The sequence below is a fragment of the Rutidosis leptorrhynchoides genome, chromosome 7, assembly GCF_046630445.1.
Source record: "Rutidosis leptorrhynchoides isolate AG116_Rl617_1_P2 chromosome 7, CSIRO_AGI_Rlap_v1, whole genome shotgun sequence".
In the NCBI taxonomy this organism is placed as follows: domain Eukaryota; kingdom Viridiplantae; phylum Streptophyta; class Magnoliopsida; order Asterales; family Asteraceae; genus Rutidosis; species Rutidosis leptorrhynchoides.
The window spans coordinates 18024663-18051806 of NC_092339.1; the positions used below are offsets into that span (position 1 = coordinate 18024663).

General features: G+C 32.0%; 1 protein-coding gene and 1 long non-coding RNA gene across 3 annotated transcripts; both read left to right on the forward strand.

Moving 5' to 3' along the window:
- Nucleotides 1-9096: 9096 nt before the first annotated feature.
- Nucleotides 9097-14490, forward strand: LOC139857108 (uncharacterized). Of its 2 annotated transcripts, XR_011762342.1 has the most exons (11): nucleotides 9097-9364; nucleotides 10098-10212; nucleotides 10452-10679; nucleotides 10776-10858; nucleotides 10958-11058; nucleotides 11408-11531; nucleotides 11620-11911; nucleotides 12858-13028; nucleotides 13096-13554; nucleotides 13735-13822; nucleotides 14106-14490. XR_011762342.1 is itself a non-coding variant. In XM_071845832.1 (10 exons), the coding sequence occupies exons 1-10, from the start codon at nucleotides 9222-9224 to the stop codon at nucleotides 14154-14156; spliced, it is 1767 nt and encodes a 588-aa protein (XP_071701933.1). In that variant the 5' UTR covers nucleotides 9097-9221; the 3' UTR covers nucleotides 14157-14490. The 2 variants fall into 2 exon arrangements, 1 of the variants encoding a protein (XP_071701933.1); XM_071845832.1 differs by lacking the exon at nucleotides 13735-13822.
- Nucleotides 14491-22982: 8492 nt separating this feature from the next.
- On the forward strand, nucleotides 22983-25918 carry LOC139858132 (uncharacterized). The gene is made up of 3 exons (XR_011762822.1): nucleotides 22983-23158; nucleotides 23718-23806; nucleotides 25133-25918. It is a non-coding gene; the product is annotated as an uncharacterized lncRNA (long non-coding RNA).
- Nucleotides 25919-27144: the final 1226 nt, after the last annotated feature.

Here is a 27144-nt window from a genome sequence, read left to right on the forward strand (position 1 = left end):
ATTTTAATATTAACTATAGATATATGTATATTAATTTACACTAGTAGTTTATTATGCTACTAGATTTATCGAGCCCGTGAGTTGCACGGGGACTCTTCCGTAAACAATCTTTAATCTTAAAATAATATATCAATTAACGATATTATAGAGACAATGTCACGAGTACTGTTGTGGGCACTATGATGCATCAACTTATTATAATAGGAATAAGAAATGCGTCTAACTTTATACTATATAGCAGCTCAAAGAACCAAATGTCATCACAAATTTTTATCTTGATACACCATACATCTGGTAGATTCAGCTTATTATAAGATTTAATTTAATGGGGAATCTAGTGTAAAGAATTCAAATAACTAACAATGAGAACCCATGTGCTATTCTTCCAAGGTTATTCAAGCCAATAACAGTCCTATTGTCTTGACCGCAACACCCCAACCTCTAAACTTATACAGTTGATTTGGTATATCTGTAATTGAATTCTGCAAGAAAACACAACCTTACACACAAACGCAAGAAATTCAAGACGGAACAAAAGAAACTAATTGGATTCAAATATAAGTATATTTGGTACAAAAGTTATAACTTTTGACCCACTTTCATGATACAACATAGTAGTCAACATGATGTAAAATTTTATGTAAGGTATACTCCTAGTTTTTAGACATGAACATGACTGACCGACCAAACAATGAGATTTTTGTGTAGCATAGGATGAATACTAAATATGTTTCATCAGTTTTCAGTGAAGTAGCCGAACATCTTTTTCTAGAAATCTCAGTTTTAGCTACATTCACTAATGACATGCAAACAACGTGTGAAGTAATTATCGATTTTATACTCACCTGTTTAAACTTTAGAGGCATGATGCTCATACAAACACACATATGCCATCGCTCTATATCATGAAATACTACCCTTCTACTGTGTAAACTCTATAGTATATTATCAATTATTAATTATCAATATAGTTATAATGTAAAACCCTGCCATTAAAATCACACATTAAAAAGGAATTGAAATAATGTAAGTATTAGGCATATTTACCACCTTATTCCTTGATGGTTGATCTATGAATGAAACTCAAACTCCCCAAATGTATCATCAATGTCATCACTCTCTCTAAGTGGGCTTGAACTTAGTTCATTCGTGGTATCCCTTTATGTTGAACCTGTTACATCCATAGTAAAGATAAATGTATGACTACTAAAGTAAACAAAATATGCAACTATCTGGTATATACCCTCAAATGTGTAAGGTTCGTTATTTCAAGTACCAAAACTCCTTTCATAGATAAACCTAAAAAGTAAAAACAAAACACATTTTATTAATGATAAAGTTTTAAACAGACGGTTATAATTTTGATTAATATAATATGAAGGGTAACAGTTGGTCCATTCGAACTATTCATGACAACAACTTATAATGCTATTTAAACTTAACACTCAAAAAAAAAAAAAGTTAGAGCTCCAAAGTGACAGTGGAAACGTGATGGATCTTGTCCATGAGATCTTTGTAATATTTTAATACCGTATGCAGAAAAGTATAAACAGTTTATGACCAAATTATCAAATTTCAGTACTATGACCAGGACACTCATTTTATGAACCCACCCATATACACCACTGTTCTTGCCCAAAAATCCATGTGAAAAGAGCATTACGACCAAAAATATATAGACAGTTGCAATGGTAGCAATAAAGATCCAAATTACATAGAATGCAATATAATAGACCCAAATCATAAACAGGGAAATTGCAGCAGCAAATCCAACCAATAACTGTTGTTTGGCACTGTTAATTAGTCAACTTAAAGATTTGGCTAACGCCACGAAACTTCTTATTAGTATTCTTAGTTGTAATGTTAATTTAAGTATTACCGTGTTAGTTTATTTATTTATTCTAAATAAACCATCGTAAATTTTTCTTTGACCACGATGACAAACAGAAATCAACTCTCAAGCACCATATTCAAAGGGTATAACATATATCACCAAAACAACACACAATCACCACATTACCTTTAGTCGTAGCTACGGGACTCGTGATTTTGTTTAGATGCAAACAAAAAGAATTTATATCAAAATTGTAACGAAAAAGTATCTGCTATCTTTTTCTCTAGATAATTGTAAGAATATAAACGTCTTTATTTAACATAAATACATAAACGTACCTCCGAATACATATGCAAGACTTGTTAAACCCACAAGGATGAGTTCATTTACCAAATCGTCTTTCTAAGAGTGGTAACCCTTTTGTGCTCACATCCAAACAACCTTGACTCGAATAGACATGTTCATTAAAAGGTGTCAAGACGGACGGATTTTTATTGAACATCATATGTACTGCAGGGGAATAAATGAAGAATGATCTCCGGTTATATTACAAAAGGACAAAATCTCAAACACCATACACATCAATTATAGACTTTAAACTCAATTATAAAGCCAAAAACTATGGATATTATGAAATAGTATTGTAATCAAGTGAGCATATGGATGAGGCTATAGGTCTAAAGAATAACTTACTAAACATGAGTTGATTAGTAAATTAACCTGAAGTGGTACATTTTAATCAGCGTGATTCACAAACATTCCTGAACAATATAACTTACATATTGGTCTTGTACCAGCATAATAACATATCTCAAGATTTCATGCATCACAATGCTTTGCGTTTTAGGGTCGCAGCAATGCCTGCTACACAAAATAATATAAAATCTTAATTGCAATGAATGAAATACTAATTTACGATCCAGTTCTACTGTTACCCTAAAAGTCATTCACATTTTCAAATACCCATTCACATATATAGATTACGATATACTAACCTAAGAAGGACAAAAAAAGGAAATAATTTTATTTTAAAACGATTTTATTTTATGCTCATGTTTTGCTCAGTGATATTTCAAGTCAGTGAGCTTGTACTAAACAAAAGACCATGACAAATCAATATTTTCATATAACAATATTAAGCATGTTGCTTTAAGACCCAATTTCCTTTTAAGTTTCTTTTTAAACTTGAGCCAGTAAAGATAAAGCAGAACCCAGTTTGACTCATTTAAACATAAATGAACAAACCTGAACTAACAAACCCGATAGGATGAATATTTTTTGATTTATGCTTCTTGTCCCCCCATTCTTCCCATACATATCATCGCATCATCATAAGTAGCATCACATACGCTTAAACCTGGTGCAGCATAATTATTATGATCTCTAAATTATATATCTGATTAGCCTCTTGTTACAAAAAAACATACATTTGAAATTTGATATTTCATTAAAAACAAATTTCTTATACGTTTAACAACCATAGAGAAATGAACAAATTTTAAGCTTACACAAATTTACTACAAACCATCCATTTAACCAATCAGAATGTGAGACTGTTGTGAAACAGATCACTAACATACACTAACTATGAAGTATATAAGTAATCGTGTTGGTAACAATCATTGAAAAAAGTCTAACAAAATAAAGAACTCGAGTAAATTGGGTAATACTAATTAGGCTTTCCCAGCCCAAGCCCAAAGTTTTGAAGGCCTTTAAAAAGAGAAAAGTGAGGACCAAGAGAGACGACAATAAATTTATAGACAATGGAAGCAAAACTCATATAAATTACACTATCACATATGGTAAACACATGCCCATTTTGTTACCTTGAAAATAGATAAAAGATAGTGTCTTCGTATATGAGAGGCATATGTAAAAATTGAATAGATTATTTACATGGAATCTTTACACCTCACTAAAATAATACTTGTAAAAATCGATGTTAAGCATCATAATGAGAGAAGAAACTTAAATTTGTATATGATGTCTCAATCCATATCCATATATGTATTCAAACAACCTTAATTACCACCATTTAAACATGTCGCTGCTTAAAATTGCGCAATTTATGAGATGGCATATAGGCCAGGCAAATTAATCCTATTAATTAATTACTTCCATATGGGTAACCTTGAGTTTCAATTTATCTATATAGGATCAAACAGGGTGAGTTAAAGATTAACTAAAACGGAAGAATATCAAAAAAGAGTGGATGTCCTCCAAAGCGCATTTAAATACTAAAAACCTCCATAATTTTAAAACTGAGATTTTAGTTTAGTAATATCATTTTCCAATTATATCCACATATATCACCCCTCTCAGTGCACATTCATCCAAGATTAATATACCCAAATTGACACATTACCCAATCTTCCTGACCCACCCGTCCAATTTACAAGAAGACAACTGTTGTCGCAATATAATTTCAATTTTAAAACACCTATGTACTGATTTTTAACTAACTTTTACTACACTCCTAAAAGGATAGAGTAGACACTACCAAAAACGCGTTGAAGCATAAAATAAACACTACCCACACACGTACCATGAAGATGAGCTTTATGTTATTTGCTTCAAGTGGAGATTGCTATGTCGATGACTACAATCACCATGTCTTGTCTAACAGATTGTCCTAGCAAAAGATTGCCCTAACTTAAAGTTATTTTTTCATTCTTCTACATATACATATATACATTACCAGTTAACCACCACTAATCCACAATTTAATCAGAAAATAATCAAAGTGAAATACAAAAGTAAATAAAAAATATATGCACCTTTAAATATAAAGTTACTGCAAATAGTGATCTTTTATATCAAATAATCAAGTGATTTTCAAATTCTATAAATCAAAACAATCAAGCAAAAAAGCACAAAATCATTATATATGATTTAGGTATGAATAAATACGCATAATCACCAGCTGTCAACAAAAAACATATATTATAAAATTACACTTTTTAAGATTGTTAAAGTAGATAATGTACAATCATCAAATGACAACATAGATGACAAAATATTTGAAAATGTATTGAGAAGCCAATCAACACATGATAAATGAAATAGTACTTACTTGGCAAATGTCTTGTAGGGGTTTGCAGGTTTATGTATTGGAACAAACAAAATTATCTCTAATGTAGGCAGGGAAAATGAAGCTGTCTGCAAAGTGAAGTCTTTAGTATGGATCAACTTCAATTAAGTCACAATCTTATTACATATAATAGTAATAAGTGAGCCTATGAACACAAAATTTTGACTCCATTTTTCAAATAAAGATAAAACGTGATTCAAATCAACTCACACATAAGCGAATGGGGTGAAATTGCAACCTGTACGCACGCGACAATGTATCATACCTTTTCAGAACCTTTAATTAAGCTACCACAACGATCACATCCACAAAGCGACAATAGTATATATGTTGCCTACAAATTAAACAAATTACATTTATTTATAGTATACAATATATGAAGCGCGAATATATTAAAACGGTACTGTCAATACATAAATTTTTGTGTTCTTTGTTATTGCACATATAAGGGTGTAAGAATCCACATGTCTTTTTTCAAATACGCATCACTGCAAACAGTCACACAAATTTATTAGAAAAATGAAGAAAAATAATAATCCAGAATAAAAAAAATAAAAAATAAATGTGTACTTCAAATCCATAATGTCCATGCCTACTTCAAATTTCAAATGGTCCACGACTGTCGCAACTTCCCTACAAACAGAAAATAACATCTATTGGTGATCTAATGATAATTTAACGAAAAGTAAATAACATATAAGACTCAATCTATCTTATATATAGAATGGTTATACTGACACTTACTTCAACTGAATAATTAGTTCTTTAAGTCTGTATACAATCTCTGATGTACCAATCTCAAAATTCAATACCTTCATCGTATTAAACGTTGATGTCACCAAAAAGTCATAATGTGGTGTATTCCTACTTGTAGGATCATAAGATTCAACTTCCATCTGCTGATTTGTGCCTTCCTTCTGAACACATCAAAAAACACAATTATTAATCTATATAATTATTTTTTATAAATAGCCAATAATGATATTTTACATAATGAATATTGTATGGATAAATCAATACATTATACAAACAAATGTATATGTGTATATACCAACAAAGCTAAAAACCCAATAACACACAGAAACTCGAAATAAACTATTTAGAATTTAGACTTTGTTTGAAAGAGTAAACACTCCAGGGGATTTTAGTAATTGTGTTTTCACGCCTCATTCTTCACACCTCGTTACATATAAACTAAACCGAAACAATTAAAAATATAATAACACTGACCAAAAATAAATTTGATGGACTTCATAAGGAATATTCATACCTTGAATGAAATAGATGATGAAACTGATGCGATGATTTTTGTAAGTAAGCGATGATGACGAATTAATCAACATAGATGAATCAAAAGAGATGAATTGTTATCAAGTACATCCATCGATATATTATTCAATTGTAACGGATTCCATAATTTAATCGATGAAATACAAGCGGATTCGAATGCTCTAATCTAGCTTCAACGAATTGGTGCTTTTGAATGCCCTAATCGCGTTTGAAATCGAGATAAATTGTGGAATCCTAATTAACGGATTAGAACCCTAATTATGGGATTAAATTGTTGTGGTTTGAAATGGCGGTTGATTTTGAAGAGAAAGGGGAATTTAGAAAATGCAGTGAGTAATTTGTATTTGTAATTAGGGTTAATCGAAGAAGAAAAGAGAACGACGATTGAAATTGAGGATGAAGAAGATGGAGCGGTTGAATGAAAACTACCGATTTAGGTTTTATTGGATAATTATGTGAGATCCTAAATTTTTTCCTCTAACCGCTGAGTATTTTGATTTTGAATTCAAATTGTGGCCAAGCGGGATTCCAAGTCAACATGCAGAAAAGAGATTGACCAATGAAATAATGACATGTAGGATGTCACGTGGACAAGAAGAAGGAGGAGGTGACATAATGGATTCAATCCCTTGATTTATAATATTGTATAGATAGATAGATAGATATAGATAGATGGATTCCTATTACAACTAATAACAAGTATAAATATAATATTTGTAATCGTATATATGCGGGTAAATTAAAAAACTCTAATAGAATAGTGGATGGGTTTTTACCCGCGACGGATTTTGCATATCCACGACCGGTCTGCGGGCACACTTTTTTTATCCATACCCGTACCCGCGGGTAAATTTTCATGATTTTACTCACCCACCATGGATCAGATATCTGCGGATCGCGGATTTTGGAGCCCGTTCACATCAAACCCTTAAACCTGCACTTGTTACTTAATCTCGTCTAAAGCTAGGGCGCGTTTTCGTATTTTGCTTGCTAAAGTGTTTGATACAGTTACAAACCCCAATTTCGTCGTGTACAAACAAGCATTTTGCATCCACAAAAGTAATTTTCAAAAAAAAAAAAAAAAAAATTACTCAACCTAAAATATTTACAAACTCCAATTTCGTCCCTGGAAACGACGCCGAGCGGTGTTGTGATGCATTTTGTGTAACAGCTAAAACAATATTTGATTTGAAGGTTAACGCCAAGCGGAGATGGAAGTGACGGCGAGTGGTTCCTATTTATTAACAGCAAAAACAGTTAACCTTTTGATTGTGGTGTTGTGATGAGTTTTGAAGGTTAACGGTTTGTAGCTTTGCCAATGAGGCCTTGCTTCATTGGTATCCATGTTTCATGGATTCGAGAGTGACTCAGGTTCGAGTCTAACAACTAACAACTAACAACTAACAACTAACCTTGCCTTTCAAAAAAAAAAAAAAACGGTTTGTAGCTTTGAAAGATGTTTGTGAATCTAGTCTAGATCTAGATATCTAGATAAGATTTGAAAGCAAAATATTTAAAATAAAGGTACTTGATTTGAATTTAAATTTTATCTAATTTCGGGTTTCGATTTGCTATATGGTTGAATTGTACGTACTGCATATGAATTGAATACCAAAATACCAATTTTTTTTATTTTGAAATTGATTTGGAGAGTAGTAATTTGTCAAATACGGTAAAAGTTCATATTTTTGAGAATAATGTAGAGAGTTTAATATTTTGTGGTGTGATATAGAGATTTTGGTATGAAAAGATTTAAGTTGGATGAGAATGTGTTATGAAATTGATAAATAAGTTCGAATGTTAAGAATTGATGAAATGGGTAAAATTAATGAAAGAAAGAGGAAAAAAAATAAAGGAGAATAATAAAGCGACGAAAAATACACTCACATGTATGGCACATGATACAATTAGGGTATGTTTGTCAAAATTAGCTGGTAGCTGGAGCTGTTAGCTGAAAGCTGATAGCTATTAGCTGGAAGCGGATAGCTGTTAGCTGATAGCTAGTAGTTGAAGCTTTTTAGATATATTTAAATGTTTGACAAAGTAGCTGAAGCTGTCGGAAAAAAAGATAAAATGACCAAAATGGACATGACGAAAAACCTTTATTTATTTGTTAACACGTCCTAGCCTTCAATAATAATGTAACAAGTTACAAAATATATAAATTTAACAAACATTATAAATATGGATGTACATGTTCTCTAATTAATTGAATTTAACATTTAATATTTATTATTATTATTTTTAATCATAAATATTAATATTTAATAGGATTGAAAAGGGGAGTCAATTGAATATATCTATCTTGTGTGGGATAACCATCACTATATTGGATAACCATTATTTTACGGACGATATAGATAAATATAATAAATAATTAAATAATATTAAGTAATATGAACTCCAAAAAGCATCTCTTGATTCTAAACGCTACTGACACAAGCGTTTCATGTAAGAGCTTTTAAATCTTACTAAAAGTTTTAAGCCTTATTTACCAAACCACGCTTTTTAATTAGATAGGAGTTTTTTCTTAAACGCTAAAAGTTAAAAGCTCTTAAAAGCTCCTAAAAGCTGCTTATCAAACATTATTAACGATACTTCTCTTTTTGATTAAGTTTTGATAAATTGAATTTTTAAATCTTGGCAAGTAAAATATGTTACTTACAATAAGGAAATGAAGCAACAACATCTATTAACCATACATAACCATTTAACCATTTTAAAATACACAACCATTTAACTATTTTAAAGGGAGAAAGGTTAAAATGGTTCAAAACATTGATTTGATTGAGTATGAAATTAAAAAAAAATTGCGTAGGGATCAACACCAAAATTTAAATAGGTAAGACACTAAAGTGAAAATTTAGAAATTTAAAACGAGGTTAACGACGACTTAAGTCGTAGAAAAAATCAAACCCGATTAAAAACACCGGACCGACGCCCACTCACACGCCGGATTCGTGTATAATCCAGTCAACAGCCACGTGACAGGCAAACATTACCGTCATGTATCCTCTGAAGCCTCACGCGAGGACACGTGTAAGGTGTCTTTCGCTGTTAATCACTCTATTTCACTCTACCCTGTTTTTGCATTCCACAAGTTCCCCAATTCCAGAACACCATCAAATCTCTTCAAATAGCATAACATGGTACTCTCTCTGATTTTTTTTGCTTTTTGATTATTTAGATATAGTTTATAGTTTTTTGATTTTGAATCTGGTATTTGTAGATGTTAAAAGTGAAATTCAGTTTTAAGTCAACGCGTTGACTTAATTAGTCAACCAAAGTGTTCTTGATGAATTGCAGTTTCAGTTGTTACAGACTGATTGTACGTAGTCATAATATTTACACCTTTTTAATATGTATGTGTTTAAGCTGCCATTATCAAGCTTGGATATACAGTATTTTAATCCATATTTTAGATTTAGATTAGAATAGATTAGGGGCGTTGAGTTAATCATAATCTGAGTGCAAGTTTTTATACATTACATGTTACTGGTTTAATATATTCTTATAATACTACAGTCATTGTTAATGGTTTAGTGTAAATCTTAAGAAAATGACTATAAATGTTGTACATTTTTTTCTTATACATACATACATACATACATACATATATATACATAATTTATCTATCACATTTATTTTGGTTCAAATAAGAAGAGTAAGTTTCTCCTCTAACATTTGCAAAGTAGCAGGTGAGTATATGTAATAAAATGGGAAAAATGTTGTTACAGAATGTTCCAAGTCTTTCTAGGACCATTTTATCCAGGTAATAAACACATCTGATTGGCTGTTAAAATGCTGACTGCCTGTAGATTTTGTATTATATAAAAGTTTTGTACATTTCCGCTAAATGTGACAATATTTTGATCAGGACAGTGCGAGACCTGAGTTTTCTGCCCATCATGACATGCCCTCCAAAAAGGGTGATGATGCTTCGGGCCTTAAACGTGGTTTTAGTATGTTGGATGCTGATTTTTTCAATGACACTAAGGTGATTCTTTTGTAAACTTGTCACCTTATTTTTTATGGCTATTAGGTTGTGTTTAGAATATATACAGATATGGGTCGAAAGGGATCAATTATAGTATGGCGTATGTGTTGAAGTTGGATGGCTCGGGTTGGGTGTCCTGCAAACAGTTTATTTTGTGTGTGTCTTTATTGACTTATTAACAGTTAATGTTGTCATTAAATTACATTACAATAACTACTTACCTAGTTTTGCAAATTTAGATGCTGGAGACTGAGAAGGGTGCAAAAGAACTCAATATCCCTATAATTAAAGCTAATAGGAAATTAGTCGCTACCACCAACGGGGGTTTACATGATCATCCTTCGTTAGTTTTCAATTCCGAGTGGAAACAAGAAGAAACACATGATGATAATATAAAGAGGTTCAAATATCCTTCAGTTTCTGGTGTTACGAGACCCGAAACTGATGAAGATATCGCCTTCATGTCTGTAAGTCGGTTGTGACTAACGTAAATTTAACCGTCCCTCGATTTAATGCTAAGCTTACTTCTCATTTATGGTTTTTCTATTAATGTGGCATTTTAGATTCTTGAACTTGGACATCTTATTAGAACAAAACAAATTTCGTCGGAGGAACTTGTTGGTGTTTTTCTGAAGAGGGTAAAAAGGTAATTTCCGAATACATGTAGCTTCCGACTCACAACGTGAAAGAATTGGTTTTCTCTTTTTTCTTATAATGTAAAGGTGTCCCTTTGTTGATCACGTAGGTATAATCCGGCCTTGGAAGCAGTGATCACCATTACCGAAGATCTTGCTTACAAGCAGGCAAAAGACGCCGATCAACTACTCGCACAAGGCGTTGACTTGGGTATTTTACTAGTTAATGCTATAATCGTTTGCAAAATGGGTGGTCTGGTCTTTTTTCTGTATAGGTCTAAATGGGTCAAGTCCGGTTGGTTTAGATGGCTACCTCTTTCTCTAATATAGTTATTGTGTTAATTATGATTATAAAAACATGAATTTTTTTTTAAAGAAGACCCCAAGGACTGTTGTTAAGGGGCATTAAGTTGTTGTACTAAGCAGTTTATATTGACTTTTATAATGATAGTTATTCGAGTGTACAATACATTTATGCTTGTTAATGCCAAGTCCAACCCTCTTTTTAAAAAATCCTAAAAATAATAACTACATTAATAGTTAATCTTTTCTAATGATAGGTCCACTTCATGGGATACCGTATGGGCTAAAAGATATCATTGCGGTTCCTGAATACAAAACTACCTGGGGTTCAACCACTTTTAAGAATCAAGTTCTTGATATTGAGGCTTGGGTTTACAAGAGGTATGAACACGAGACTCTTAACCATGGTTGAGTTAACAATTGTTGCATGTGACCCAATGTGGTGAGTTGGATATCTTTTTAAATTCAGGTTGAAGTCTGCTGGGGCAGTTCTTCTTGGGAAACTAGTTACAGGGTCATTGGCGTACGATGATATATGGTTCGGTGGTCGAACCAGAAACCCATGGAACATTGAGGAGTACACTACTGGTTCATCAGCGGGTCCCGCTGCCTGCACCTCAGCTGGTCTGGTTCCTTTTGCAATTGGCTCTGAGACAGCTGGCTCAATAACTTACCCTGCTGCTAGGTGCGGTGTGACTGCATTGCGGCCAACTTTTGGTGCGGTTGGTAGAACCGGTGTGTTGAGCTTGTCTGAGAGCCTGGTAACGTTTCGCCTCTTATTCAATTTTGTTTATTGCATTTTTCTGTGTTATGTGGCGACATGGGCGGGTCGGTAACTATCAAACGGGTTCAGTTAGAATAGATGGGTTAGCCCGACCTGGTTACATTTAGGAATATAAGTTAGTCATTAACGTGTTCATGAAAAAAAATTATGAAATAATTTAGAATTTTTAATTTATTTTTTTTAACGGCGATTTTTTTGGCATCAGTAGATCATTTATTTCAACGACCCTCATCATTTGCACGTATCACACACGTTCGGGCGGAAACCCCGGGAACACATCCATGCGGGCAGTGTTCCTGAGTAGAGGTCCGTGAACGAATCCGGTAAAACCTCCCTATAGGGTCAATATTATACCACCATTATTGGTGTTCAATTCTTTTAAAGAAAATCATGTCATCTCTAAGGATCGAACCCAGGGATCGAACCCAGGGATCGAACCCATGACCTCTCCCTATCCCATGACACAAAGTACATGGGCTTAACCGTTGAGCTATGCCCGCAAGTTCAATTTTTATTTTTTCTTTTTTTTTCTTTTTTTTTTTAATTTTTAATTTATTTGAAAATAGACCTACTAAAGAATGAGTTAGTGAAATAAAATAAAATCTTTTGAATTAGTTTGGGAGGTTTTATCCATCAGAAAATAACTTGTTTCTGTTTTGAAATAGTGATTGTGTGTCATTTGGAATATAAATTAATAATTGACGTGTTCATGAAAAAGATTTATGAAATAAATTAGGAAAGTTTTATTTGAAAATTGACCAGCTAACGAATGAGGTAGTGAAATAAAATCTTCTGAAATAGTTTGGGAGGTTTTATGCGTTTGAAAATGACTTGTTTCCATTTTGTATGAACCATTTTAACTACATGGGTCTAGATGTACACCTCTATATTTATTTGTTAACAATATCTTTTTTCTTTGGAAGGATAAACTCGGTCCTTTATGTAGAAGTGCTGTTGATTGTGCGATTGTCCTGGACATCATTCGGGGCAAAGATCCAGATGACTTTTCTTCTAGAAAGATCCATCTTGACGACCCGTTTTCGGTAGACATCACAAAGCTTACAGTTGGATATCTCAAGGATGCCGAGATGGAGGTATGCCAATTATTATTATTGTATTAATATTAATTTTCAGATGGTTTTGATGATGTCATATTTGCAGGTTGTTGAAGTGCTTAAATCAAAGGGTGTTAATATGGTACCATTCGAGTTCAAGTATAGTGTTGAATCCGCTCAAGGGATCTTAAATTTCACAATGGACGTCGATATGCTTGCCCACTTCGACACGTGGCAACGATCCGGGAAAGATGATGAGTTTGAGGCTCAAGATCAATGGCCCACAGAGCTTCGCCGAGCACGTGTTGTGCCAGCTGTCGATTACGTACAGTCACAAAGAGCACGTGGAAAGTTAATAAAGGAAGTAAGGGAGAGTTTTACAGTGGATGCGTTTGTGGGAAATGTAACAGATTGGGAAAAAGTTTGTGTCGGGAATTTAGTTGGTATGCCGGTTATGGTTGTTCCCGTTGGTTTCGAAAAAATTTCAGATCCACCCACAAATGAAACTAGAAGGAGGACCACAGTAACAACCGGTATTTATGCTCCACCAGATCATGATCACATTGTAAGTCATAAATTTTGCTATATCTCATTGTTTAATTTTAAGAATATAATCTTGAATAAGTAACTTTTGGGTAACGGGTCAACTTGGTGGCAGTTGTTGGGACTTGTCAAGTGGGTCTGTAAACAAATTATGTCGTGTATTTGAACTTTAGACGATAATAACTCGAACTTATTTATAAAGCTATTATAGGGTTTTAAGCATTTTGGGTACATGTCTGATGAATTTTGGACGGTTCAACGCGTGCAACCTACCTAATTTGATAACTTAGGTCTGTTTACTTTCCACTTAATGATCTGTTTCTTCTGTACAGTTCTTAATTCAATAAGTAAAATTGATGTTTCTTTGTCACTTAATCTGGAATTTAATTTGGTATGTATCTAATGTGTTCGAAACTTGTAATTTGTATTTGAAAGTGGGTCAAAATTGCTACCTCGCTAACCAAACTCCAAAGTAAGTAGTTAATTAGTATTAGTTGTTCCATGCTAGAAAAATCATCAAAATATGTCATGAGATTTGTTTTTTTTTTTTTTTTAAATCGCATTGATGTGTAGGCACTGGCACTAACGATGGCGTACCAAGATGTGACTGATCATCATAAATAAAGACCGCCAATAGACAATCTTGGCCCAGATGACTTAATTCCAAATCCACCCAAAGCCATGATTCCTCCAAGGATACTTAAAGCTTAGATGTAAATGTCGTTTCTGCTGCTACATGTTTGAAAAAAAGGTGCTTCAACTCATTTTACTCCGTTGTGATCATGGAGGTTGGTAGATGGGTTTTTTTGGCTATGTTTAGTACGTTTTAGTATTGTACATGTAAATGTGTTACCGCCTCTTATGAATGAATGACCCATCATCTCATGGATATTGTTTTTGTGAAAGTCAAACAACCTTGCTGGCTTTTATATACGTATGATTGAATTATTATAGTGAAGTGATCAGGTATGTGATAGGTACGTTTGTCACAATTGTTCTAATTTGGAAAAGCTTTTTAGCTGTGTAGTTTTGAACGTGATCGTCATGAAGAAGATGATGTGTAGGCTACACGCTCTAATATAGAATATGCTTAAATCAATTGGTTATTGCATGGTCTTAGGCATTTCACATGCGGTGGTGTTGGAGTTAATCGGTTAAGTATCTCACATTGAAAAGAAAAAAAAAGTGTATGCATATAAGTTTATCCTTTTATCATCAATAAGTTTATCCTTTTATCATCAATTGATCTTAGAGTGCTAAAAATTATGAGCTTGTATGTTGTACATGAGATTAAACGCTTACCACTTTATTTATTAATTATTTACTACTCATTCATCTTCCCATGTAATTGCACAACTGTATTTAACAACATTTTGTCTTGTCTAGCAACAACTTTTTTCTCTTTCGTTTTTAACACTCGTGCGATTCATTAGTTATTATTATAAGGCACTACCTAACAAAGATAGAGTGACATATAGGTAGAGAAAAAAAAGATTTGAAGTGCATTTGACGAGCAGTTGGAGTATTGTTTTCATTTTTTTTAAATGAATTGAATAAGTTTTGAACCATATTTCTCGCTTTCATATGATATATGATGAGAGTCGAGACAATATTTGAAGTGCATTGACACCAGTGTTGTAAAAGACGACCGAAACGGGCGCCGAAACGGACGCCGCAACGGATTTGCCTTACTATCGTTGCAACGGGCCTTGAAACGGCAAAAAAGACGGTCAACGCTTAAAAAACGGTCAACAACGCTAAAAAACGGTCAAAGACGGAAAAAAACGGTCAAAGACGGGAAAAAAACTTTATATATATATATATATATATATATATATATATATATATATATATATATATATATATATATATATATAAATATATATATTTTTATATTATATATATATAAGTCAACGTTAGTCAACATCCGTTTCGACCCCGTTTTTTCTGTTGCGACGTTTTGAGGTCGCTAACGTTTCGGCCCCGTCTCACTTCTTTTTCAACGTTGATTGACACATCTAAAATTAATCATGAATGGGTGATTACTATCTTCTAAAGTAACTAAAAATTAATAGATAAAATTAACATACTGTGAGATAGTGACAAAATGTTACGTTGTTTAAGGTTATTTTGGTTATTGTTATTGTCAAATTATTATTTGTGGTTTATTTTAGAAGTTGTGCATGTTTTGTCACTTTTTGAAAGTTAATACGCCCAAGTGTAGCAGAAGAATGGAGGTTATGGTCTATGATGCTCTATTGTAGATATTGAGAAGTTGGAGGTTGATCCAGACATTTGCAGATATATATATATATATATATATATATATATATATATATATATATATATATATATATATATATATATATTATAAAATATCTAGATTGTGTTATAAAATATCTAGATTGGATGTTAATTTTATTATTATTATATTTCTTGCATAGTAATATTTTATACTATAAATAGACATGTATGGTAACCATTTAAGGTGCACCATTTCTCTTGAAATATCAATATCAATATTTCTTCTCTCCTTCTTCTCTCTTTTTCTCTCTTTGTTCTTATAACCATTAAAGGTAGTTATAAGCCTACTGAATTATAACACGTTATCAGCACGAAAAGCTTAGTGTAATTAAAAGATATCTCAAACGATCACGAATCACTAATCAAGGTATGAAATTATTAATAATTTTCAGACTCGAATATATCAAATTTTGGACTACTAACATTTATATTTATGTTATTTAAGTTATATATGGTCGGTTATACCACCTGAATTATATTTCTGTAATCTAACTTTTACTAACTTCACTAACATTTATATTTATGTTATTTAAGTTATATATGGTCGGTTATACCACCTGAATTATATTTCTGTAATCTAACTTTTACTAACTTCACTAACATTTATATTTATGTTATTTAAGTTATATATGGTCGGTTATACCACCTGAATTATATTTTCTGTAATCTAACTCTTATTAACTTCACTAACATTTATATTTATGTTAATAAGACCTCATGATTGTACGCAACACGTCATTTGACAACACGGTACTTTATGTACGCAACACGTCATTTGACAACACGGTACCATGGGTCGAGATTAATTCCGATCAATACGAATACGACGGGGTCTTTATATGTTATCTAACATTTATGATTACTTATGCAATTAATCATTATTTATTTCATGCATACTAATGTTTATTCTTAAATTTATAATTTTAAAAGTTAAAATAAAAAAATAGTTTGTATTTTTATTAAAAGTAAATCTTAAAAGTTAAAATAAGAAAAAGTAGTTTGTACTTTTATTAAAAGTAAATTTTAAAAGTTAAAATACAAAAAGTAGTTTGTATTTTTATTAAAAGTATATCTTAAAAGTTAAAGTAAGAAAAAAAAGGGATGGTAAAATGGAATAGTTTTTTGTCAAAAATGAAGTATTGAAAATGAAGTGGTCTCCTTCTATAACTAAAAAAAATATATACTTTTATCAAATGAATTTTTTTGTGGCCGACAATTTCAAACACGAGTCCGTGTTTAGTTTATCAAGAATATCTCTTGCTTTGGTGAAAGGTCACGATCACGATATCAGGTGTTGTGAAAGAATTAAAAAATTGGTCAAGTGGCCTTTTAAAAACTAGAAAAAAAATTTAAACAAAAAGTTTTTTTTATATATTTATAATTTACAGGTAACGTAAAAAAAAGGAAGTTTTTTTTAAAAAAAAAAAATAAAGAAAGTGTTTAAATGAGTTTTACAGAAACGGGGAAAGCAAAGTAAAAAAAAAACTTTTTTTCCAAACAAAGGTAAATGAAAGTAGGACTTAATACAAGAAAAAAGTAAACATCTCCTAGACGTGATAAAATCTATCAATGATAAGTATTAGACTTGATGAGCTAAATGTGACAAAAATGTTTCAACATGTCTTATGTTAATTTTCTAAAATAAGTTATTATTATTCCGAGTTTAACACATATACATATGTTAATTAAAAACAACCTTTTTGTTCTTATGTAGTGTTGGGTTGCAATTTTGGTTGTATGCCATAATTCCATCCAGTAGAGTGACAATAGAAAACTTTTGATGATAATCAATAAAAAACTTTTTTCCAAACTTGTCAAATGTTTTGTTAAAAACGTGACCGTTGAAAAAAGGAGGTTGAATAATAAAACTTAAAAAACAAATTATTTTTTTAAGAGTGTGCATCAAAATGGCCCGTTTAATAATGGGGAGTAAAAATATAGTCAAATTGTTTCAACGAACAAGGGTTCAATTGGATGTCTCTTAAAAAAAATCCACGGGTACGGGTGATGGATCCAATGGATCCGCATCCACGACCCGCGGGTGCTATCCCTAATTGTGACAAGTACAAATCAACTAAAAGTCTAAAAAATAAATGCTCTTATAGGGACCAAATGTTCACAATAATTGCCTAAGCTAGATATGAAACAAATAGTTCATAAAAAAAAAAAAAAAGGTCGTTGTGCGTTTTCGGGATGATAGCCGAAATACACTTACAAAAGTAGGTCAGCCGTCAATTCTTTATGGCCATATCAACGTAGATCAATAAAATCATTTATGGTTTTGATAAAAGATTAATTAAAAATTAATTTTTTTTTTGGTCTTGGATTCTCGGTAACAAAAGCAAAGGTTGTTTTTGGTTGCCACAACAAACAAGACAGAGGTTGTTGACTTTTGTTGTTAAACATGGCACAAGTGAACAATAACAATAGATTATTGTTTTTGAAAAGAATAATGATGCGTTAATTTTATTGTATAAAATAAAATTAAAGAAAATGGTTTTCATTGATGACTATGAACAAACGCAAACAAAGTGTTTGTGGTATTTGGTGATTAAAAAAAAAAGTGCATCTAAAGCTTCTACTGAAAATAATATGCATCTAAAGCTTCTACTGAAAATTAATGTGCAAGGTACAACGTATAACTATATGGTCAAATTCATTTGAGCCTTCGGAGTCACAAGTATATGATGTATATATATATTACTCAATTAACAAAATAGTAAATCTAAATTAATTCATATGAATAGTAAAACGAAATTAATTAATTTACTATTCACATAAAAAAGCGCATATGATAAAAAGCGCATCGCATATGATAAGCGCATATGATGAAAAGCGAATATGATGAAAAGCACAACGCATATGATGAAAATCGCATATGATTAAAAGCGCATATGGTGAAAAACACAGCGCATATGATTAAAAGCGAATATGGTGAAAAAGATATATGATAAATAAAAAACACATATGGTGATTTATAAAAAAAAAAAAAAACACATATGGTGATTAATGGAAAGCACATATGGTGATTAATGAAAAGTATATTGTGAAAAAGAATCACAAATGTTTCTTGAAAGAATTCAAGGTAAGATATATGAACCAATTCATCCATCATGTGAACCATTTTGATATTTCATGGTTCTAATAGACGCATCTAGCGGATGGTCTCATATTTGTATGTTATCAAGCCGTAATATGGCATTTGCAAAGTTTCTTGCACAAATTATTAAATTGAGAACACATTATTCTGATTACACCATTAAAAGGATGAGATTTGATAATGCTGGTGAGTTAACATCTCAAGCATTTAATGATCATTATATATCTACAGGGATTGTTGTTGAACATCCAGTTGCTCATGTGCATACACAAAATTGGTTTAGCTGAATCAATAGATAAACGCTTACAGCTAATAACTAGACAATTGATAATGAGTACAAATCTCTCAATATTTATATGTGGACATGTAAATTTACATGCTGCGACATTAATTCGCATTATACCATGTGGAAGTCGTAAATATTTTCACTTAATACTTGATTTTGGCCAAGAGCCAAATATTTTCTACCTTAAAACATTGGTTGTGCAGTGTATGTTTCAATTGTATCACCACAACACAATAAAATGGTTCTTCAAAGAAAGATGATAATATATTTTGGATATAAAACATCTTCAATCATAAGATATATTGAACCCATGATGGGTGATGTTTTTACAGCACGTTTTGCTGATTGTCATTTTAATAAAACATTGTTCCCTAGATTAGGGGGAGAAATAAAAATAAAAAATAAAATGATGCTTCATGATGTGAACATCAATTAAGGTATATTGAACTCGCACAAAAGAATGTGAAACGAAAGTTCAAAAATAATGCATATGCAAGAACTTGCAAATTAATTACTTTATGCATTTACAGATATAAAAAAGTGACTAAATCATATATACCAGCGATAAATGCTCCAGCTCGAATTGAAATTCCAAAAGCTGGCAATAATGTCACTGTTGAGTCTTTGCCACGCATCAAACGTGGAAGATCAATTGGTTCCGAAGATAAAAATCCTCGAAAAAGAAAATCAGCTGATAATGAGGTAAAAGAAAGTGTTCAAGAAGAACCACAAATCAATATTTCTTCTGCAGAGGATATTGATAAATGTAAATACTAAAATTGCGATAAATTATGCAATATTATGGAACCGAAATGAAACTAAAATCTCTATGAGATATTTTCATATAATGTTACAATGACATCATGAATAAAGATGATGATCTGGAACTAAAATCTGTCATTGAATATACAAAATGGACATGATTGAGCTCAATGGAAAGGAGCAATAAGAGCTGAATTAGAATCGCTCGATAAAAGAAAAGTTTTCGGATCAATCGTTATCACTTTTAAAGATGTGAAACGTATGGGATACAAATGAATTTTTATCCGAAAAGAAATGTGCAAATGAAGTTACAAGGCAAAACTAGACTTGTAACTCAATATTTCCCACAAAGACCAGAAATGAATTAGGAGGAAAAATTATCCTCCTGTAATGGATACAATTACTTATTAGATACTTAATCAACCTGGTAGTTATTTAAATGCATCTCATGAATGTTGTTACTACTTATCTGTATGGATCACTTAATAGTGATATATATGAATATACCTAAAGGGTTAAGGTATCATAAGCATCTAATGTAAAACTCAAGGGAATATATTCCATTAAATCACAAAGATTTCTAAGCGGGTTTATACAAACGGGACGTATGTGGTATAACCGATTAAATGACCACTTGATAAAAAAAAAGGGTATAAATATAAACTTATTTTGCACGTATGTTTTATAAAAACAATGTTCGGATATGAGATCGTAGTTGTTTATGTCAATGTTCTTAACATCATATGAACAAATAAAGAGATCTATGAAATCATTCAACTTCTAAAGAATTATTTTGAAATGAAAGATCTTGAAAAAAACCAAGTATTACCTTGGATTGCAAATTGAGCATATGCCTAATGGTTTACTTGTACATCAAACAACTTATACCGAAAAGATTTTAAAACATTTTTTTTAAAGACAAACTCATTGTTGTTAGATCACTCAATATTGACACTGATCTATTTCATCCCTGCGAAGATCATGAAAATTTTAACAGATCGGAAGTTCTATATTTTAGTGCAATTGAGGTTCTTATGTATCTTATAGATTATACAAGATCTGACATTTCTTTTGCAGTTAATTTGTTGACAAGGTTCAGCTCAGCCCCTACCAAAAGACATTGGAATGGGATCAAACAAATAGTTTGATACCTTCGGGGAACTACTGATTTATAATTATTTTATTCTAACAACTCGAAACAAGATTTGTTTGGTTATACAGATGCAGATTATTTATCCGATCTACATAAAGCTAAATCTCAAACTGGATATGTATTCCTAAATGGAGGCACCGCAATATCATGACGTTCTCAAAACAAACACTTGTTGCAACATCATCAAATCATGCCGAAGTGATTGCATTACATGAAGCTACTCGTGAATGATTTTAGTTAAGATCAATGATACAAATCATTATTGATTCTTGTGGACTAGAACGCTATAAAAGCGTAACAACTATCTATGAAGATAATACAGCTTACATAATACAAATGAAAGAAGAGTATAAAAAATGACAGAACAAAACATAAATGCTGACGAGGCGCTAAAGCTATAAACGGTCTTAACGGTCATAAGTTTGATGGAAAAGAATGGTATATTGGTAAGGCTCAGAAAAAGACTGAAAGGGAATAGGAACTGAAACAACGGTTTGAACAAACCATGAAGGAGACTGTAGACAAATCACGAGGGCCAAACTTGTACATAAAAGATTTAGATGATACAGTTTCAGATGAAAACCTCAGATTTTTCTCATATACTCAAGATATCGTAAAAGACAACCAGATTAAAATGAGATACGTTCAATCAACAACTCTGCTGATCTTTATACCAAAGCACTGCTAACTGCTATTTTCAGAACACACGTTCATAATATTGGCATGAGGCATGTTCAGAAGATGTAACAACTCAGGCGTTGCCTACTTGAGGGGGAGTCAACTTTATGCTGCACTCTTTTTCCCTTAGCTAAAGTTTTATCCCAATGAGTTTTCTTTAGCAAGGTTTTTAACGAGGCAGTACTAGTTATTCTCTAATAAAATTGTCATCCAAAGGGGAGTATTATAAAATATCTAGATTGTGTTATAAAATATCTAGATTGGATGTTAATTTTATTATTATTATATTTCTTGCATAGTAATATTTTATACTATAAATAGACATGTATGGTAACCATTTAAGGTGCACCATTTCTCTTGAAATATCAATATCAATATTTCTTCTCTCCTTCTTCTCTCTTTTTCTCTCTTTGTTCTTATAACTATTAAAGGTAGTTATAAGCCTACTGAATTATAACAATATATATATATATATACATATATATATATATATATACATATATATATATATATATATATATATACATATATATATATATATATATATATATCTCTAAAAGAATAGGTTTTTTTGACAAACAAAACTTGACTTTATAAAAAAATACCTATTCATTAAAAAAATGAAGACTGAAAACACAAATACAAACAAAGGCAATAAGGCCCGCAAAGATGAAACAAACGCTACAAACTAACCCCAAACTAGCGAGACGACACAATCCAAAAGAACGAAAAGGAAATTAACCAAACAATAAACTAAACAGTAACAATACACAACAAAAACGAAGGAGATGAAACTAACACTTCACAAGCTTTCGACGTTAAGTTTTCTCAACTCATGTTCCTTTTTTTCCTTTTGTTCTGGAGCTGTCTTCGAGTTAAGTTGTTTTCTTTCCACCCAACAAACTTTGAGATCTTTTGTCGCCTCTTCAAAACATCTAGTGTGTTGCCCGACAAAGTACCGCCAACTAAGCCCAATCTAGAATTAAGATTAGGCCCATCTGAACCACCCTCTTTAGAAGGTAGGAGCATGGCCCTCAACACATAAACCATCTCCACAGCCCAATATCTCTTCTCGGCCCATCTCCATGGAAACACTACCATAGTACATTGGCTAAGATCGAAAATGTTAGGGTTTCTGTCTCGGTTTTTTGTCTTATCCCAACCATATTTCTCTCTTTCTGAGTTTAGCCGCTTTTGTGCGTTTGTGAGTGTAAGAATTTAGATTAGGGTTCTTGTCTCAGTTTTAAGTCTTATTCAAATATTTACCTCGATCTGAGTGCATATGCAAAGCTCACATGCTCACAGGGATGGTTCTGGGCTTCACTTTCTCATCCATCTTCACGGTAAAAATTTAGAATAAAAGATTTGCTTGAAACTGTCAGAATGTTTAAGAACTGATTGAAAAAACTCTGTTAATACTATTAATTATGTTATAATTTATTAATAGAAAGGTCTTTCATGTTGCTTTCGGTGACTGATGCGGCGTGCAATTTTTTTATTTTTATTTTTGTTGTTGTTGCTGTGCTACTTCATAAAACTAGCATGTTACTTTCTGAAACTTCTGAATAAATTGTTCTTTAAAAAATTAAATAAAAGCATCCTTTCATGTTCTATTGGCTCATGTGATGATTTTCTATGTAGCTTATATGAAGAAAATTAAATGTGTAATTTCTTTTATTGGCTCATGTGATGATTTCTTATATAGCTTATATGAAGAAAATTAAATGTATAGATCTTTAGTTTCTTATTTAAGATGTTAATTCGTTACATATTGTTTTACTTACTGGACATCAGATGGGAGTTTGAATGTCCTTTTTTGAAAGTGATTATGTGATATTGAACAATTAAAATTGAATACTACTGGTTGTAATGTTTCGATCTACTTTTGCTATTTACATGAAGATTTATAAAGCAAACCTTCAATGGCGACTGATTTCATGTCATCGATTCAGATAAGCTATCATGTGACATGTTCTTGAGCTTTAAAACAGGTATGTAAGAACTTTTTTAATTTGCACATATATTTATATTTATTCCGTTACTGCTTTTATGTAAGATATGAGATGTTGTTGTATAGTCATCAAGTCTGCCAATTGGAGTCTAGAAAAGACATACCGTATTGAGGATATATTGGCAGATAGAATTAGTTCCATCATCTTACCTGATGGTGTCCCAATGGGTCATGTCATCAAACAGCTGAACGCTTATCTGCAAAGGCAACAAAATAGGTGTGACAATCTGATTCAATACTTTGGCATAGAAAAACTGAAAAAAAGTTGAACCAAGAAGTAGTCTTAGAGGGCTCAACGACTGTGTTTTTTTGTGCGTCGATCTATCAACACATAGCATTTTACCGAATTTCTTTGCTATGGCAATAACATTATCCACCACACCGCATTCATAAGGTAGCCCATGTATTTTGAACCAAGTGAAGCGTGAGAAAATTGGTTTTCTATCGTCCATGGATTGAACCGAGATAAATTCATCGTCATCCAAAGTTGGTCCCTGCATAGCTCTGGCATGACCACCTGAATTTAAACAATTAACGATGCATCCGTAGATGCCCCAAACACTTAAAGAGGAAACGAGAATGTTTCTATTCTTCAACCACCTTGACACTTTTTCTTTACAAATGGGAACATGATCAATAAGCATAAGGATTTGCCTAAACTTTGAAATAAATTTTCATCATGCTCGTAGTAATCGCCCCGTTGTAAAGTGGCTGGAGCAGCCTTCTTGTGCTTATAGTTGTGGTTTGAATGATATTTCATCTAAAATATCAAATAATTGAACTCATTCACCTTTAACACTTGTAGTTATGGGAATTCAAAAAACAGTTACAGTAAATATCTAGTTCCATTTGGCTGAAACTGAAAATAGGAGTGATATAAATATACTAAATATTAATAAATAAATAAATAAATGGGATGGAGCACCAAAACATAATAGTCTAAAAATGACAAGTATTGAAGTTTTAGGGGGTGTGATTGAAATTACTACTTATTCTTTTAGATTGAGATTACTACTTACCTATTTATAAAATATTACGTATTTATTTAATTACATGAATATTCGGGAAGCTGATGTCATGGTTTGAACGAAATATTCGATTTTCTAAAACATGTGCTAGTGAGTCTGATTCCCTTATCAAACTATATGGAACAAAGAACGAGTTTCTTCTGTCTATTGGGTCAAAATTATAGGTTTTAGGTCGGCTTTTAAGTTGACATTTGCTATTTCTTTTTTTTTTCCCTTCTTTTATGCAGAAATTTTAATAGTGCTGTTTTTTCCCCCTAAATATTGTTCTTATGTTGCAGTTTTCTTTGTCCTTATCAATTAATTGTCTTTACTTGGGTTATTTGTAACAAAACCATGGATCAGGAGGTAACGGAAGAATAGGAAAGCCTGGTAAACGAAGTAGGAACCTTCTCCAATTTGCCAACTGATTAAAATGACACACCAGAACTTTATAGTGTGGATAAAGTGCTCATGAAAAAAATTAGGAACTTGATGACTAGTTATACCAAAAGAACTAAGGGTGACAATTGGAGTCTAGAAAAGGAATGTTGTATCGAGAATATATTAGCGGATGGAATCAGTTCCATCGAATTACCTGAGGGCATCTCAATGGATCGCGTCACCGAAGAGCTAAAAGCTTATGTAGAAAGGCAACGAGTAAGATGTGATGATATAATTGAATACATTGAAATTGAAAAACTGGAAAAAGTTGAAAAAAGGAGTAGGCTTGAAGGGCTCGACCATACCCTACAAGTTGTAGCAGATAAAGAATTGTTAGAAGCAATGTCAAAATTCGAAGATTACAAACTGAAAAAAGAGGCGCATGGGAAAAAAAAGTGAAGAATCAAAAAACGAAGCAGGAGAAAGAAAAAACCGCAGCGGCTATAAGAGAGTTTGATGCTGAAAAAAGAAAAAAGAAAAGAGGTAGCAAGAACAACAACCAACACGGTAATTAGTATTTTACTAGAAGATTAGGGGTGTTGTGGTAATTATAATTTAGTATTTAAGGGTGTTGACTTGTTGATTTACTTTAGATCTTAATCTTAACTATAGTCATTGTTAATGGTTCAATGAATATTTTTATGTCCATGTTATTATTATTAATTTGTTAATTGTTATGTATTTTGGTTCAAAATAGGAAAAGTATGTTTTTACTAAACATTTGGAAAACAGCAGGGTGAGTACATACAATAAAATGGGTAAAATGTTGTTACGAAACTTCCAAGTCTTTCTAGGTACATTTTATTCAGGTAATAAACACATCTGATAGGCTGCAAAAATGATGAATGACTGTCGATTTTGTGTTATAAAAAGTTTCATATCTTTTTAGCTAAATGCAACATCACTCATAATAATATTTTTTATAAGTACTACATATTGTTGGATTATAGGCCTCTTGGATTATGGGCCCAAAGGGATCTAATGTATTCTCGGGTTATATCAGTTTTGTAAGTTCATACCGATGATAATCCAGCATATATATGCTTACTAAATCGTTGCTTGGATCAATGTTCAAGCTGTGTTTAAATGTGTTAAAAATTGGATAAGAATTGGCACATGAAGGTGGATATTGTAGAAGTATGGGGGTATCATGTGCAATTCTTCTAACGTTACAAGTAGAGGGACGAGTTTGGTGATTACACAAAGTTATGAATGTGGCCATTATTTTTCTGTTACACGCTCCAGTCCAGTCAATTTTGACTTTCGTTGAGTTCGCCAAATCTGTGCTATAAATACAAAATGATGTTAGCAGTTTCATTTAGTGATCATTATCGCTCTAAAATTGTAATCGTTTCTATTTCGTTAACTTTGTGTAATCAAGTTTGGTGTATACAAATAGTAGTCTAATAAAGTTGAGATCAATTCGTGGTTCATTCTTGTGTTGTAATCGTTAATTGTTGTAACACTTATAATGACAATGATAACAAAACATACTTGCAACAAAATAATAACACTTGTAGAGACATGCTTTTTCATAAAGCTTTCACGTTGTTATATGTAACCAAATAACCTCAAAAAAATAAAAAAAATAAAAATAAATTCACCGCGACATAGAGAAGACAATGCTATGGCACAAATATGCCCACCTTCTAGATAAATAAAAACCGCTAATGTACAACAGCATGGAGGGTTTACATACGCCAAAAACTTTTCCTTCGTTTATAACAAAATTATCAAAACAGGCCTCGCGAACCGAAGGGTGAATGTGTTATAAGATTTACTCCGTACAAAACATGTGTGCGAGTGTGAATGTGTATGTACATATACACTCTGCAAACCAAGAGAGTTGCATACAATGTAAGCTACAGCA

What these genes read in the sequence shown, in the direction of transcription:
- LOC139857108 (XM_071845832.1), top strand. Translation starts at nt 9,222, where the DNA reads ATGTATCCTCTGAAGCCTCACGCGAGGACACGTGTAAGGTGTCTTTCG. An exon ending in ATTTTTTCAATGACACTAAG is followed by an intron (nt 10,213 to 10,451) that starts GTGATTCTTTTG and finishes TTGCAAATTTAG; the next exon opens with ATGCTGGAGACTGAGAAGGG. An exon ending in TGAGCTTGTCTGAGAGCCTG is followed by an intron (nt 11,912 to 12,857) that starts GTAACGTTTCGC and finishes TTTCTTTGGAAG; the next exon opens with GATAAACTCGGTCCTTTATG.